This window comes from Oikopleura dioica, chromosome PAR (assembly GCF_907165135.1).
Source record: "Oikopleura dioica chromosome PAR, OKI2018_I68_1.0, whole genome shotgun sequence".
NCBI classification, from domain to species: Eukaryota; Metazoa; Chordata; class Appendicularia; order Copelata; family Oikopleuridae; genus Oikopleura; species Oikopleura dioica.
Window position 1 is genome coordinate 11321707 of NC_137293.1, and position 17131 is coordinate 11338837.

General features: G+C 38.9%; 5 protein-coding genes across 5 annotated transcripts; 4 read left to right on the top strand and 1 right to left on the bottom strand.

Annotated features, from left to right (window-relative positions):
* The first annotated feature begins 21 nt into the window (after positions 1 to 21).
* Positions 22 to 3102, top strand: LOC145701819 (uncharacterized). Its single transcript, XM_081779036.1, has 8 exons — positions 22 to 103; positions 349 to 442; positions 948 to 1066; positions 1654 to 1844; positions 1959 to 2105; positions 2144 to 2320; positions 2364 to 2723; positions 2764 to 3102. Exons 1-8 carry the CDS (start codon positions 76 to 78, stop codon positions 3100 to 3102), a joined length of 1455 nt encoding a protein of 484 aa, XP_081635162.1. The 5' UTR covers positions 22 to 75.
* Positions 3103 to 3114: 12 nt separating this feature from the next.
* On the top strand, positions 3115 to 3643 carry LOC145704094 (uncharacterized). The gene is made up of 3 exons (XM_081781528.1): positions 3115 to 3304; positions 3353 to 3440; positions 3487 to 3643. Exons 1-3 carry the CDS (start codon positions 3178 to 3180, stop codon positions 3608 to 3610), a joined length of 339 nt encoding a protein of 112 aa, XP_081637654.1. The 5' UTR covers positions 3115 to 3177; the 3' UTR covers positions 3611 to 3643.
* Positions 3644 to 4332: 689 nt separating this feature from the next.
* Positions 4333 to 5119, bottom strand: LOC145701820 (pinopsin-like). The gene is made up of 4 exons (XM_081779037.1): positions 5030 to 5119; positions 4794 to 4986; positions 4560 to 4757; positions 4333 to 4465 (listed from the first exon to the last, which is right to left on the bottom strand). Exons 1-4 carry the CDS (start codon positions 5070 to 5072, stop codon positions 4333 to 4335), a joined length of 567 nt encoding a protein of 188 aa, XP_081635163.1. The 5' UTR covers positions 5073 to 5119.
* A 5225-nt stretch (positions 5120 to 10344) lies between these two features.
* LOC145701821 (equilibrative nucleoside transporter 2-like) lies at positions 10345 to 12934 on the top strand. The gene is made up of 6 exons (XM_081779038.1): positions 10345 to 10477; positions 10575 to 10844; positions 11108 to 11272; positions 11321 to 11533; positions 11575 to 11812; positions 12793 to 12934. The coding sequence occupies exons 2-6, from the start codon at positions 10604 to 10606 to the stop codon at positions 12932 to 12934; spliced, it is 999 nt and encodes a 332-aa protein (XP_081635164.1). The 5' UTR covers positions 10345 to 10477; positions 10575 to 10603.
* Positions 12935 to 13038: 104 nt separating this feature from the next.
* Positions 13039 to 14359, top strand: LOC145704215 (uncharacterized). Its single transcript, XM_081781660.1, has 5 exons — positions 13039 to 13126; positions 13235 to 13504; positions 13552 to 13691; positions 13825 to 13980; positions 14088 to 14359. Exons 2-5 carry the CDS (start codon positions 13438 to 13440, stop codon positions 14175 to 14177), a joined length of 453 nt encoding a protein of 150 aa, XP_081637786.1. The 5' UTR covers positions 13039 to 13126; positions 13235 to 13437; the 3' UTR covers positions 14178 to 14359.
* Positions 14360 to 17131: the final 2772 nt, after the last annotated feature.

The window sequence follows — 17131 nt, forward strand, 5'->3', positions numbered from 1 at the left end:
GATAAAAATGTAAGACGCTGCAATTCTTAGAGAATAAAGGAAGAAAATGATATGAGAGATTATGAAGACTGAAAAATGGCTGAAGATCTTGGACAGGGAAGGGGTTGAACAGACATTCCAGAGCGAATTCCAGCCTATGACTAGCAATGATGTTTTATGTAAAGGTAATGCTTTGCTGTCGAAGTTTTTAAAAATTTATACATTGAATTTTAAAAATGTTGATAGGGGAAAATAAACTGTTTTATATTTATGATTTCGAACTAATCATTAATTTCAAAAATAACTATTCAAAGCGAAAGTCAAAAATAAAATGATTGAACTCAAATTTCAACCTCATAAAGTCAGCAGTTTCTGTCCTGTCGTGTGTATGGATTCTGCTGATAATCTCGCTGAGCGGGATCCTCTTCGTCTTCGCCTTGGCCTGGAAATACAAATCCTTTAGGTATGAAAAAACTTTCCCAAGCGGCTTGTTTCAAGCACGTTGCGGCCGACGCTCTAAATCCACGCTGAATTTTATTCCCACTTTCTTTGCTGAAATCGTTATGTGCGGATGTTCTCGAGATAGAAACCGCATCGCTGTATTTCTATTTGAGATAATTTTATTCTTTATTTTTGCGCTTGTAGAGCTAAATGCAGACGTTTCTTGCGCTGGCTGACAGCGCGCTGGCATAAGCCACTTGACAAATTTCAAACGGTCGGTTTGTTTAAGAATTTTTCTTTCAGAAAAGTACTTAACAGCTTAGTTTTGAAGTAACCATAAGGATCATTTGCATTCTTCTTGTATATACTTTTTATAAAATAAGTCAGTTGAATAAAAATTCAAAAGCATTGCTACTGTGTCACTAACAAGTGTGAATCGCTAAATATCAAGTTCACAAATAAAAGAAACTGACAAGAAAAGTTGTAAATTGAATTTGAGCTCAATCGGCTTACTCGGTTGGTTTTAGGGTACCATCGTCCGACGGAAAAGACTCGTGGTTGACTTTTGCCTTGCTCTGCGGATCCCTGCTCGCGCACTCGTCCGTCTTTCCATTCGCAGCACGAGTTTACGCTCTCGTTCAAATACGTAAGTACAGTAAAAGTGAGACCCCTCGATGGAGCGAGAAGAGTCCAAAAATGTGCCGCACTTGAGATATCAAAGGCTCGTGAAAATAAATTCTCCTGCTGAAAAATCCGTGATAATAATAAGTTTTGCGCGGGCGCTAGAATTCCTCAGCTGTAATAGGAATGCCGGAATAATAAGAACTTTTCAATTGCGGTTTTTAATTTTAAGTGCTGCTCTGGTGATATTTTGAACATAAAGTAGAAGGGACGTCAATTATCGAGTATGAGTATACGCGCTAATCTATAATCATCGCATCAAAATTGCTCCGAGTAATCCGTCCCTGGTCTCGAATTTCTTAAAAATCCAAGAGTCACTCTTTTCTCTCTCTCTCCTTCGATCACGTGGGCACGGCGCCAACCCTCAGCTGCGGGTTAGAGGCCACTCTCTCAAAGACGGCTTTATCGCTGAAATTATCTGCGGCGAATATTTCGAGTGCATCACTTTGTATTTGCAATTTTAATGTTTACGATGCTCCAAGCCGCCCCTTTATTTTAGAAATAATCGTGTTTCAACGACCTTTTTTACTTGATAGTTAAAGAAATGTTAAGCAACTTCTATCAAAACAGAGACGCAAATTCAAGTGGCAGTTTGGCTCCTTTCCGTTGGATGTTCCTTGGTGTTTGGATCGCAAGCGATTCTAGCGTGGAAACGATGGAAGATCCAGAACTCGTATTTAAATATTCGGCACCAATACCTCGCACTCATTTTATGCATGATTGTTCTTGTTGATGTTTCCCAGGTGAAAATTAGTTTAATGATCGTAATTTTCATATTCCATGAAGTGTAAATAAGTTCGACATATAATAGATATAATATCAATCAATCAATCAATCAATCTAGTAGACTTATTCAGCTTACTCTGTGGAGCAGCACTGATCCATTTCGATGCTCGGCGACACCGGCGTCTGCTCAATCAACGCGTTCGGCACCTGACAGCTCGCTCGTCTTCTGCTCAGTCCATTACCTACCTCTCTGGCTGCTCAGTAATTTTCTTCATAAGGTGCGTTTCGTTTTATATTCATTTCTTCAGTATTTCAGGGAGTGCTTATCTTCACCGCAACCGTGTACTCCTGGCGACTCCAGCTTTTGTCCACCTCAATTTCGATTCTACGTTCCATTTCAGGCTGCTCCTTGCTTTCTTCTAGCGCAGCTGTGATTTCTATTGCTTTGCTCTCTCCACTTGTTTACATCGCTAACCAGTCTCCTGCGCTTCAGGTGTAATGCTCAATTAAGGAAGATAATCAAACCCCTTATTTAGCACTTGTGCCTTTCACTTGCCATTTTGCTTGCCATCGGAAGCACTTCGATCTTCCATTTCATTCCAAAAATCCTCACAGCGCATGTGCACAGGGAACAGCAAGTACAAGTGCGGCAAGCCACAATGGGGGACATGGCTGGCAGCCCATTGTTCCCGGAAGTGCACGGCGGCGGACTCAAAAAGGTCAAGAAAACCAGCGAATTGAGGCGACCTTCCGCGAGTAGTCTCAGTCAGCATCAGCAGCTTCAAAGTCAGCAGCCCCTCCAAATGAATCAAAATCATCACAGACGAGAATCTAGCTCAATTACAGGGCGAAATATTTCGTTTATGAATCCTGATCGTCTTGAAAATCTTCTCAAAGTAAACTTGAACGTCATTTACTGTTCTATCATTTTCCTAGGTTCCGCAAGACTCTCCTCACAAAAAGTCCATCCGCGTTGGGTCAACCCGAGACCTAATGATGAAGGCCCGACAGCACCATAAAAGCATGTTCCAATTAGGCTACACTGCCGCCGGTTACCCTTCCTCGGACTCGCATAATTCGCGGATAGAGATGTCCAGACAGTCTCAATGCCAATCATCTGCTTCGTCTTCCCGACACCCTCCTCACCAACCTCAAAACAGTCACAGACACCATATGAGTAGACAGAACCTGAAATACAAGAATGACAAGCAACCTGTTAATAGGAACGGACTCAACTGCACGCTTTCGTTTTTTTTTAAATCGACATCTACTTGAGCCCTAAAAAGTGCCATTCAACAGCTGGCTAATCCGCTGAATACGCGCATTCGTAAGAGCTTCAGTTTGAACGACATGAAAGCATTTCTACGGGACACGAAGCGCTCAGACGCGATGATCCTGGATTCGCGCGACCCTGAGCCCGTGGCTTACACGAGCGAGAATCTCTTACGGCCGCTCATTACGCAGCCAGCAACAGTAGGTGATAATCGAAATTTGATGCACAGATGCTCTAATTGAAACAATTTAGAAACGCCGTCAATCTCGCCAAACTCGACGTCAAGACAGGGCTCTCAGACCCATGGAACAGCTCCTCTGACGGAGGAAGAGTCTACCAGGTAATGATTGTGACTATAAGACAGTAGATGGATGTTGAAAATCTAGCCTGGCGTCCAAAATGTGGCTTACACCCTCCATTCTCCGTTCAAATCCCATCAACTTCATTCGACTCGGTTCCGTGACAAGTCAAATGTCCGTCAAACAGACAGACGACCCTGTAATTATTTAACTAACATATTTTTGACTGAACTAGAATGTGATAATTTCTCGTCACTTTAATATTTTCATTCCAAATAAACACACTTTGTAACAGCATTTATACTTCAAAGTCAGGCGCCTTGTTTCTCACCTTCTTCATTTGCAGGCTAAAAGAATTCTTTATTTTAAAAAAGAGAATTTTGATGAACCTCGGATTCAATGGGAGTCACTTTGTTCGTCATCTTTGAGTTCTTATTCCTCCGAATTACCAGAGCGTGTTCTAGGCCTTTTCCACTTGTAAGAACTACTACTGTCTGAGCGCGGATTTCCGAGTCTTAGATAGGTTTTTTCCGGATTTTGGACAATGAATATTCTCATTGCAACGAAATAAACCTTGGCCATGCAAAACTGGATGATCGGATTGCAAATCAACGAGATGCGGGCAATGACAGAGGGAAATGCGACGAACGCGTAACGGGATGAGTAGACATCATCGTCGACGGCAGTTTTCGAGATCATGATTGACAAGATGTAGCAGACATATGGCATCTTAAAGAATTATAAATTTTCAGAAATACTTACAAGACTTTTACCCATCCTATTAGCCACGCAGCTACCATTGCGACGGTCATTTTCCATAGAAGAATGTCGTGATCCCGAGTCGGGCAACTTCGCTCAGACGGTGACTGGAAATAACATTTTTTAATCTACTTTTTGACGTCAAACTTGAAAAATTTTCCAGACAAGGATACATTATAATTCTGAGTGGGATACCTGAACGCGTATAAAACTAAGCGTAGTTCCAAATAAGTAAATCATGACGATCAACGGCGTAATATAGACGATGATCAGGAAACAAATGGTAAACTTTGCACCATTTCCACCACTAAATACGTATGGGAGTAAATTATGCGCAAGTAGTCTCGTGATTCTGATGAATTGTCAATGACGACACTCATTCTTGAAGGACTAATTTTTACCTATACCAATTTGGCGCACAAGATGTTCCAATGCCTTCAAGTGCGTATTGATTCCATCCAACAAGCGGAAGCATGCACCAAATTCCGCTCCAGATCCAACAACAACCAGATGAAATCATCGATTGTTTGATATCAAAGTTAGCTCCTGCAAGCGGATTGCAGATCACAAGATATCGCTCAACCAGCATCAAAAGAAGACTAAAATATTTCAAAAGAAAGACTCAAAAAAGTCACCTAAGAAGTCTTGTTGAGCCACAGAAGAAAGTGATGAATCCTTCGATTTTGCAAGCATTCATGCCAAAGTAAAAATATCCCATTGCATTTGAAATCATTGTCATGAAGACGCCTAGAGCCGTTGCCACCAAGTCACAGGAAGCGAGATTAAGGGAGAGCATTCGAATCGGGTTTTTAAGACCGTCATATTTTCCTAAAGTCGTATTTCTAAAGCTGTCTTTATGCATGTATCTTACCAATAACGGCTAGAAGCATACAGTTGAGAAAAAGCGAAAGCATGAAAACAACAAGAAAAATGAAAGAAATAGAAGCGTAGGCACCACGACTAACTTTTAGGAAGTTTAAAAATAATTTGTCTTTTGTACTCCTCTATGTCTCCAAAACTCCTTTCCTTGAGAGACATGATATACAGTGGTCGTATTAAGATCGTACCAGTATTGCTGGCAAGGTGGCTCTGCTGGTGGCGGAGGCATTGTCGTAACGACGAGTTCTGTGGTCATTTCTGCCGTTGTTACCCATGCTTCCGTTGTTTCCGTTATATTATTGTTGGTCGTAGTATTCACGATACTTTCCAGAACAGTTGCAATCGTGGCGACAACATCATTCTCGTAGTTTCGTTTGGCCTTACTGTCGATGTAATTACTGTCATTTGCAGGTGCTAATGTCTCGTTCATGGTCGCGTTCATATTTATCAAAGATTCTTTCATATCCACCGCATCTCTCTACTTTGGACAACTCTCAGTTTCAAAAATAGTAAAATATTCCACTTGTTATATGTTTGTCGATGGAAATACGTCTGGACGTGCGCTTAGGGGAGAGAAGATCCGATTCCGGCGAGTGCGCTGATCGATAGAACTTTCAAAGAAAGAGCCGTATAATCCCAGCGAAGACGTGGCAACGCACGCAAAAATTGGAGAAACTACATAGATCGATGGGGAGATTTAGCCTTAGACAAGATTTTCTCTTAGACGAAATTTAAATAAATTTTAGCAAAAAGGAGATTATCTTTTTGAAAAGAAGCAATCAATGATTTTCGGGATCAGCCTTGTGATTACTTTGGGGTTTGGAAATCGAGTTTGTATAAGTTGATAGAAGGCATGTTCTTTCCCAGATAAACTCTAGTAATCTATAAAAAGAATTTATTTGTTTGAATTAAATCGAATGAAATAAGCCGTCGGAAAAATGTACCACATTTCTTTTTGCATAACATGTCCTTCACTTCTTGTAAAACTTTCATGCGTCATTTGGATGTTCATGTTTCGAGCAACAGTCTTTGCAAAATCGGCATCGGTGTAGTAAAATGGCCGCGAAAAAGGAATTCTTATTTTTGCCTTATGTGAAGGGTTTTTATCGTCCACAAGACTACTTTTCATAAGATAAATTTGATCTGCATCATCTTTGCGATCCATTATCATTTGATGGAGATAAACTTCTCCATCTGAATTTTTCTGAAATATGAATTGAGTAATGCAATGTGAGAGAATCATTGATTATTTTCCTAAAACAACTATCCATAGATCATTATTTACCTGAGCACAACAAACAGATATCGGACAAACGATGTCATCACAGGTCAGATCGACTTGAAAATTAATTACAAAACAAAAAAGATGTAAAGGAATCTCTTACCTTCTTTCATGATAAGAGACGTTTTTGGAGCCCGATATACCAGATTTTGGTAAAGAATTTGGTCGGCCTCTCTTAGTAAAATTTTCCAACCTTCAGGTTCAAAAAATGTAGGATTAACAATCCTTTTAAGAACTCGCTCTGCCATCGCCATTTGATTGGTGGTGTCTACATCGCCGACAGCTCCATATTGACTCCATTCATGCAAACTTCTTGGTGTTAGTCTCATTGTTAAACAACTAATGAGATCTTCTATACTAAGGGTGTATTTATAGAGCTTGAGATTGAGCTCACTCATAAATTCCTTGAGCACAGAGTAGAACAAATCGCATGTTGATATTGGTACACAAAGATTTGTGTTTCGTTGAACAAGCACACTTTGAGTTACGTTGGAAAACATAGACTCACGAGTAATTGTTATATTCATTCTAATCATCTGATTGTTGATAGTACAAAGAGTGTTGTTCGGTTTGATTCGTATTTTTTCAAGGTCAAATTTTATAGGTCGACTTGCTAACAACATTTTTGTCATTAATTTTTCTGCTACAGTATTCGAGTATGTAAGAGATCCATTGAATAAGTCTTCTAGAATTTTGAAAACCCCAGTAAGTCCAGCTTGCTTTATGCACTTCTTTATATATTTTCGATCAAAATTTTGCTGATCACGCTCCTCATTTTCAGTTTCCAAAGAATAAAACATCAAGACCCAGGAAGTTTCCCATTCGCAGCAGCAAAAGACAATAAAACGCAGCAGGTTTGTTGGTATTTCATAATCATCTTGGGAAAAATTTTCGACAAAGCCTGCCGTTCCTGCTTCTAAAAACACAAATGAAACAAATTGACGAGGACGTTTATCCAAGGTTTTGAAGCTAAAAGAAGTTCTATTTTTTTGAAATTAAAGAAAATAAGATCATTCATTCTATCAAAGACATTCACATAAAAATTCAACGATTGTATTATCGAACTGTACCTAAAAAATCAGGAAACCAGAATTTTGTTCCAGATCGCACAAGACCATCCTGACAGTAACGTTCGTATACAGAAGGAATCTCAAGATGCTCAGGAAAGCAAGCTGATAAAAAGTTAACAAATTTGACTGATTTTTTCTCGTTTATTTGTTAACTACCGGTTTCGGATAAAATCCTTCATCAGGCTTAACAGACAATAAACAATTATTCCGATGTAAAGTAAGTTACCGTGAGGCGGCAAAAAGCACGACTGAGTTAGCAGTGTAAAAAGCGAAAACAACAAAGATCTAATCGTAACAGAAACGGCAAAAGGGGCGCCAAGAATGGATTGATGTATGCCCCTTTTACAGAAAATTGACACTTTTGCTCTGAATTTGACGGTTTAAGATCAAATAAACGAAGAAAAATGCCAATGGTCAACTAGAGATATAATTTGACTGATATTTTATATAAAATATGATAACTTTACTGAAAGACCAAAATCGCATAATCTTACATCACTTAAAATAAGGTTTTTTGAAAAATTTGAAAATCAAGAAAAATATTACCTCAAATCTCTTTGAATGAGAATGTTACTTGGTTTAAGGTCAGAGTATCGAATCTTCAATTCTTCAAGATTATTCAATCCGGTGAGGACAGAGAAAAGAATTGTTTGTCGAGATTTCATCGATAGGTGTCGGCTTGCCTTTAGAAGTTCAGCAAAATTATCATCATACAAGGGCATGATTGTAATTGAGCCTAATGGATCTGACTGAATTTCATCATCTTTATGAAAGAACCTTATACAACAAAGAATCGGCACTATTCCCGGCATGTCCACTTTATTTCGTGTAAAAGAATAACTTAGTTCTACCATAGGATAAGAAAATAACCAAGAATCAAACGGTTGTACTCTCACTGCATAGTATTTTCCATCAATTTTTTCCTTAAAAACAACTGCTTCGCCTCCGAATGATATAATGTTTCCAAACTCAAGTTCTCTTCCAACTGTGTAAGGTTTTAATGTTTTTACAAAAAGAATATTTTTATATAATAAGTAAGTTTTTAATGAAATAAAACCGAAGATTTCAAAATTTTAGATTGAATTCTAATATGCTTCAAAATTTTTCTTGGAGAATTTAATTTAAACTGCAAAAATTTATATTGTATTTATTGTCATCTGTTAGTTCGGTGAAAATTAGACTACCAAGTCGTGAGTGTTTTCCGTAAAATCACACTATCACGATCAATTTGTTCTTTGCTAATGTCTGGAGATAAGTTCAACGCGGTCAAACTGCAAAAAAACGAAAATAATGAAGTGTTTTTAAGAAAAAAACCTCACAATAATAAGACCATTATACAGCATTCTCTGTAAAACAATCATTTGTTTGTTGTTTAAATCGACAACAAACGGCCCTCTTTTCTTCTGTGTTTTTCGCATAAGTAACTTCACACGAAAGGAATCCAAAATACGAGCAGTTGATATCTTTTTGTAGTCAAATGTTTCAAATAAATATGTGTGGCGTAAGATCTTTTTATCGGAACGTCTTATTTTGCATGTTTTTTCCGGATTACTTTCGTCCAGAAGCTGTTCTTGTGTTCTTGTCAAAATGTCTATTTGTCTTGGTGTTGCCAACCATTTATAAATCGGTCTTCTGTTGTCATATTTTGATTCACGATAAAGATAACCATAGATAAGATTTTGTTTCGATTCTTGATTATATTCAAATTTGAATTCAGCAATTTTCCAGCATTCATATTGTAGCCAATTCGAAAGCGTTTGTCTTTCTATTGTTTCCAAAAGATGGCTTTTGCTGTCACCAATATAAGCTCTGTTTAGTTCCGGTTTCTCCATAAATATTGGTATCCACTGTGAGTTAAGTTTTCATTTTTGATATTTTTCACGTTAAAACACACCTGCAAAAGTTTTTCCTCGTTCATTTTCTAAGCATAATATTCTCTTATGTTTTTCAAATACTTTTGAAACTGAAGCGCGGCTATTTGATTAATTACAATGCAAATATCTTTTTACCTTAGATTTTGACCATGATTGCGTTATTTTATCGTTCATAATCGCGTTCGATTCCTTTGTCAGAAATTTCTAAGAAAGATACAGAAGTGGTTATATCAAGAAAAATCTTTGACTGTTCTACTTTAAAGCGCGTTTCATTGATCAGTTAAACAAAAGATCAAAATGCGGTTATCACACTTAGTACAATTAGGAGGTGTCTCGAACCGCCAAAAAAGTTCCAAAATTTCGCAAATTTTGCTTGGAAATTTTTAACCAATCAGAATCTTGGATTCGGTTAATCGGCCAATCAGCAGCCGAGTAGCAGCCCGAGCAAAATATGGTGGGTTGGGGTGATAAGGGGTGATTTCGCATCCCTGTTCGGGATGGTTAGGTGGCCGAACAGGGGACTTGCCCGAAGAAAATCTATGGATTCTCAGAAGACCTTATTGTTTTGGTTTTATCGTTTAAATTTTTATATTCAAATGACAGAACTGGTTGCTTATGGGCTTAGAAATCGATTTAGAATAATTTGATAGAAGGCACGTTCTTTCCCAGATAAACTCCGTATTTACGGAAAAATATGAACGTCGAGAAAAAATATCAAGTGAATCAGAATTTTAATGCTGAAAGACGGCTTCTTTTGGAACTCTTTTTTCATTAAACTTGGACAGCCCCTGTGTAACTCGAGAGACAAGTTATAAAATGACGTTGTAATAGCTTATCCGTCCACAAAACCAGAAAATGAGACAATGAGCTCTTTGCTCTTGAACTTGTTACACTAGTTTCTACTGTTATAATGAATTCCAAACAAACGACCATTATTTTAGGTATATTATCCCACGATCCCGTTTGTCGTTCTTGAATTAGAACATAAATAAGTTCCGCTTGATTATTCATTTGAAATAAGTATAAACAACTTCGATTTCAAAATTGATTCGAGCATTTCGAAAGTACCATCCATCAATACTTTGATATTCGAAGAAAGTGCTTAGATTTTACTGGAACATGTGACTTTGTTTGCTCTGGGGTTGAAAAGGGGTGTGGAAATGAAGAATATCTTCTTTTAGAGTTTTTTTTATCACCTGGAACATCTTATCCTGGTAAGTCTTTTTATTAAACTATGGCAAATACCTATACTATTTTTAACACTTGAATTCTTTGATAGTATTTCTGTGTAAAGTCTTATTTGAAATTAAGACATAACTCATTAAAAAAGAGAGTGACCGATGACAAAAGTCGATGTTATCGAAGATGGTGAATTTGATTTCGATAAAAGTGCGCGCTCCGCGAAAATCGTTCGTAATTTGCCCTTCCACCAAACAGTTCGCCGCATTATGAGAGATATCGAGGAAACCTTCCATGACAAGTACAGATATGTCACACTATCTTTCTATGTCTACGGCCTGGCCGGCTTAATGCCTTGGAACTTTTACATCACGCCAGAGAACTATTGGAACGACAAACTTAGTAAGTACAAAAGAACAAAAATTCTACATGCGCATGTTAAACTTAAAGCCAGCTTTCTAAACACCCTCGATGATGAAATCTTCGACCGCAGAATTCTGTCGCGTTCGCTAGCTGGCGTTCGAAAAAATTAAGACGATCTTGTAAGGGGCCAACTTGTTGGTTGGAGTAAGAATTTCTAACTCGAGACTCAAAATAACCAAAATTTTAGCAGAATCAAATCTAATCTTGTAGAAATTCAAGCATCAAATAACTTTTGCACCTAGCGACCAATGATACCTTTTCTCCTGACGGATCCTTCACCCCGAACTGGATGCAAAACTTTTGGCAGAATTTCCTTTCCATCTTATGCACGGGAGTTGTTTTCCTTTCCTCAATCTTGCTTCAATTCCGGCCGCAGAGTTGGAGCAAAGAAAACCTGCTCTCAATCGGTGAGCCTGTCCCTAATCTCGAAACCAGGAACCAACGTTTGAATATAGGTGTGGCAGTGAGCGTGGTGCTCTTTATCGCAACAGCTGTAGTGGGCATTTTCGACAATACCGGTTGGGAAGTTCAATTCTTCTGGATCAATTTAGCTCTTGGAACTGTCCTCAACGCGTTTTGCTCGGTGGTCCAAAATATGGGAATGGCAATGGCCGGTTCTCTTGGCGAAACCTACGTGCGGAATCTCTCCAGTGGGCAAGGCTTTGCAGGTAAGAAATTAAGGTTAATTTTCTAAAGCGAAACGTTTGAGGTATCTTCGCGGCTCTGGCCTACATGATCAACTTGTGCATCGCTGGGAGCCCAACCTCGGCAGGCATCTCATTTTTCTGCACCGCAGGAGCATTTGCCCTCTTCGCTCTGATCAACCACCTCTGCGTAATTAAAACTGACTTCTACAAATCAAAAATGCTCGACGAGCCGAATTCTAAATCGTCCGATGCCGAGCTCGTTTCGGATGCCAGTTCGGAAGGATCATCACAGGAAAAGAGGTTTTTATGCCAAAACACAAATTCATCGAGTCTTGTTGACCGCGCACTAGCCAGAGCATTGCCGAATTCCATACGAGTATGGAATTTTGCTTCCTTCTATTCTGACATTCCATTTTTGTGAAAATTCCGCTTTCTGATGTAGAATATCAGTTGAATTCGAATGACTGAATGACGTGGTCGTAGACTGCCATCCTTATCAAAGTTTTCCTGATGAAAATTTTTAACTTTAAAAAACCTCCGATCAAAGGATCCTGCTCGAAGTCGGACAGCAAGCTGCAATTCTGGTTCCAGCTCCCCTCAATCGCTGATTTGGACCATCCATCCTGAACTTTTCATGAGCTTCATAACATTGTTTGTGACATTGTCCGTTTTCCCTGGGGTGGCAGCGTCAGTACGATCGACATCAGATAACAAGGGCTCGCGTTAAACAACAATTATCGTTGGCTCATCTAATGTGATCCGCTAATTACGAGCTGTTTCACAGCGCTCATTAAAATACTGAAACGTCAGGGATTTATCGGAATTTTCAACGGGACAAAGATATTTGCAGAAAAATGGTTCGTCCCTGTCTGCACATTTTTGGTTTACAACATCGGTGACACCATCGGCCGTCTGATGACCAACTTCTGTCAAGTTCCTTCCCGCGATTCAACAATTTCAATTTATCTCGTCTCCGCTCTTAGGCTTATCTTCATCGTGCTCTTTCCCCTCTGTAATGTTCAAAGGATGCCATCTGCTACTCTTCCTACTTTGATATCCTCAGGAATCGGTTTGACCGCAAGTTGAAAACGACACTTCGATATTCGAGCGTTATCGTAGAAGCGGGTTTAACCGACGTTAGATATTGGTTATGCTGTGCTAGTTCTACTTCTTGCTATTTCAAATGGATACCTCACAACGCTAAGGGAGGTTTTCTGAAAGTTATCAGATTTATTGTCTTTGACAAATATCCCAAAAATAGTTTGAAAACAATATCAAAGTTTTATTTACGCTCCGTCCCGTCTTATGGAGCACTCTGACAAGTCCAAAGCAGAAGAATACGTCTTCATTGCCCTGACATTCGGCCTCATTACTGGCTCAGCTACTTCCTTCGCAACTAAAGCTGCCACTTTGTACCTGTAGAATCGCGAGAACTACTTGATTCCTTAGTTTAATTAATAAATAGATTAGTTCAATTGCACTCTGCTCAAAGGCGTGTCTTTTTCCTGAAAAAAGAAGATGATTTGAACAGTTTTAGAGAGTGAGTTTGCTTTCATATCTGTGGTTTCCCGTTCAGCCCAAAAATTTCGCGGTTCGAGCGGAAAAGTTCCGCAGGTGAGTTTTCTTTAGGCGCACTATCAGATCACGTTAGTAAATCCTGCTAATGCCAATGGCTTGAAGCTTTCTCAAGGTCTTTGAACATTAGAAGAACCAGAATTTTAGAGGAGGATTCATGTTGTTCTCAGCAAAAACGTTTTCTTTGCATGGATCTAAACGTTTCGTCACTTCCACCTGTTTCTTATCGAACACGTCTTATCAGCCCCAGCGACACCATAAATATGAGTCTTGGATCGCAGTTTAGACAGAGACCAACGCATTTACAGATAGGATTTTGGTTTGAGTTTTGATTTGCTTCGCTGAAAAAAATGAAGATTGCACTTTTCCTCGCCGCTCTTTCTACAGCTAAAAAAGTCCGAGAGACACAAATGATCGGTAAATTAGTCTTCAAGAGACCCTCCACAAACATTCGCTAATTCTAGCTGACCCGGACTTCGATTACGACTTCGACACTTCTAGTGACGATGATTACGTCCTCTACGATCCAAATGACATCGATAGATCTTCTGATGATTTCGGCTTTTTGGGACCAATGAGCGATACTGGCGGAGTCCGAAACTTGGTAAGTCTTTGATAAAAAATCAAAACGTGTTAAAGCTATGATGTAAACATGTGCCGGATTGTACAGTAGAATGCGTTGATAAACAGCACTTAACATACTCGAAAGTGCCCCTTGAAATGAGAAAAAATTTTAGCACGGCATGTGTGGCGGCGTCAAACTGCCAGGAATCAGCTGCAAGGGTTGCAAGAAGAAGGACGGCTTTCCACGATACGACAAGCCCTGTCACGAGCCCGAGGCCGGCAATCATGGGAAATTCAAGTGCAAAGTTCTTTGCGGTCCCGGATTTACAGTAAGTTGCAGCGGGAATTTATTTAACCCGGAGTTGCTGAAAAAACTAACGACTCAAGAGTTTATTCAAGAGTGCGTCACTCTTCAAAAATTTATCGTTCTATTTAGCCGACTATCCGACGAATGAAATGCATCGGGAACATCTGGAAAAAGTACCCATCAATGGGAGCTGTCAGATGCATCAAGGACAAGCAATAGAGAAGCAGAATCACCTGGTGAAAACATCAACAATTTGATCCGAATAACGGACAAACCTTTCTATCTGTAAAACTGTAACTTTTGTAAAAACCTCGAAAAGCGACGATCAGACGATTAGTTTGACGTGCGTATTCCGAAAACTCTACCTTATTTAATGATTCAAAATAAAGTGTTTGCGCAGACACAAATTCAGTTGGCCGAATCTTTTATTGACGAAATTTGCATAACAGTCCCGAGCTATCACCTCTGAGAACAGTTCATCGCTGAGGTACAAGTTATTCCATCTATAACTGCTCTTCTGCAGAGTACTTTAGGAAAATATTTCGACATCATTTGCCGAGCCCAGGGTCTTCCCATACAGGGATCCCCCTATAAATTGATTCCATCTCTTTCAGTTAAAGACTATAACATGTAGCGCATCGATAACTGTTCTTAGAGGCCTATTGATCATGAGATAAAACAAAAATTGCTTCAAGCAATTTGTTTGTTTTAAATCTTGATCTATAGCCGATATGTTTTGTTTAGGTCCTATCATGCAACTGAAACGCTCCCTCAAGATTCTCTAGTGATGAGGGAGCGTTGCTGCCGCCTTTTAATTATAATTATAATTAGGTATAAGTTTTTAATTTTGATCTAAGAGAGAAAAGAAGTTTGCTGGTGACTGAGATCAGTCGTTGTAAGAGACAATGTTTGATTTTTCCGCGTGAAGATCTTGGATCGTTGGCTGAAGATCGATACGATCATGGTGGAGTAGTTGGAACTCTAACTCGTCGAGTCGAGCTGATCGCTCAAGAAGTCTTGCGTGGTCATAAGTTTCTTTTTTCAGTCCAACGATTTGTGACGGTCTAGTCTCTTCCATCTTTAACAAAAAAACTAAAAATCAGATCTTAATGATTTCTAGCTGGATAAGAGAATCCTGTCAAATGATGATTTTCTTGCGCTTATATCTTGGCTCATTTGTTTGCTTCTAAATTCAGAACGAATCAGCGGCTGCGCTGGTAGAATTCACACCCACTTTTTGCAAATAAAATTGCATGAATTTTTATCTATTTGACAATGTATGAATTCTTATTTTTACCGGTTACCTAGACTAAAAAGTTGCCTCGTGCAAAATTTTCATTTGAAAAATGCTCCTTCTTTTATAAGTTATAAATTATAGCTAAACAGATGTTCGATATCATTAGGTGTGGTTTATTTCTTCGAAGTTTGACAATTGAAAACGAGAAAAATGGTAATGATGGAGTCTTTTATTCATCCAATTACACGGTCCATCGCAAATCTTCTTCCGATCGACTATTAGAAGTCCTCCTATCCATTCGGGGTTTGAGTTGAACGCAATCTCATATTATCTTACAGCTAAGCAAAATATGATCGTAAGTTAACTATAAAGATAAGACCATTTCTTAGCGCACAATAATCATTCACACTATTGACAGCTTTCTTATTATCTTGTCTTATGCATAACTTCGGGCACGTTTTAGTACACGAGGATTTATGACGAGTATCGACGAAACTATTTCATTTTTTTTAACTTGAGTTGATTGAGCTTGCGCAAATTTCTCGAAAATGTATCACTTGATTGGCGATTATATTTCGCCGCTACTGACCTTAGTCGTAGACGATCATATCGTATAACGAATTCAACACCAGAAGCTCTTGAATAAAGACGAATCTCATCTCCCAGTGCCCCTCAACAGATCGTCTCAATCACAGATAACACATAATAAGCAGATTTACTCTCAAAAACTCAAGCAGGGACCGGAGGTTAATGACGATTGATGCGTGGTTTTTCAGAAAAAAAATTTTCACTCGAATAGAATTTACATAATCGCCAATTTTTTAAAAACGAAAACTATTCGTTCAAAATCCTCCTGTCAATTTACAAAGAAAGTTGTCATGTTTCAGTGCGTGTTCATGTCGCATGAGGTACTTATCATAAATAGTTCTTAGTTCTATCGCCAATCTCAAAAGCCCGTAACAGTAAGCTTGATACAGTAGATGCAGTTCCGGATGGCCTCGGTAGAATCTAAATTGTTAGAAATTGTTCCTGCTCGCCTTTATCGAAATAGCACTTTTAGGGCTTTCTAAATGTGTATGAATAGAGAGCAAAGAGAGATTCGTTGCCGAAGAGTGGTACTCACCAAAATCTGGAGGCATGGACACTTTGGCTTCTTCCGACGAGGCGGCAAGGGCTCTTCAATTTGTGTATCCCCTTCGCAGAGCAACGTAGACTCTCTTTGTAAGAAGTGCTCAAATACTTATGGTAAGTCGAGTTGTTCAAGTTCACAGTTTCTCTTGACTCGAGGAGGAAGTTATTCTAAACTACAATTACTGTTTTGCTGGAGACTGTGCGAGTAAACAAAGAGTTAAAGCAACGAAAATAAAACACGCAGATTGCTGCATCAACAAAAAGGCTCGAATTAATGATCGTCACTAGAATAACCCGAAGCTCTATTATGCCAATTATCGAAGCTTGACTTTGTAACAAAAATAAGCCGTTATACGAAAGCTGGAGCTTATCCCGTCCGGATCCAGCTCCGGCATTATAAAGTTAGTATCCTGAGCACTCCGTTCCTTACGCGCCGCTTTTTCTTCAGAATGTCCAAGGATCTAATTACCTCACGTTAAAACCTATTTTACTGTTTTCACAACATGTCAGAATCGCGACAGGCTTTCTTGATAGTGGCGATGTGAAAATATACTCAAATTATGTAAAGAGGTAATTTAGAAACAATGTATCAAAAATAGGTTTTTACTCCGTTTTTCTAATATTTATAGCGCGAAAAATCATTGTATAACTTTGAAGATAGCCTATCTTAGATAGGGGCCAAAAAGGCTGCTGAAAAATAGAGTTCTTGCGATATTTGCCATCTTCTAAAGCGGATTTTAAACCATTCCTTCTTGGATAAATAAAGTGTATCTGAAAAAAATAATAAATTATCATCGACGTGGAA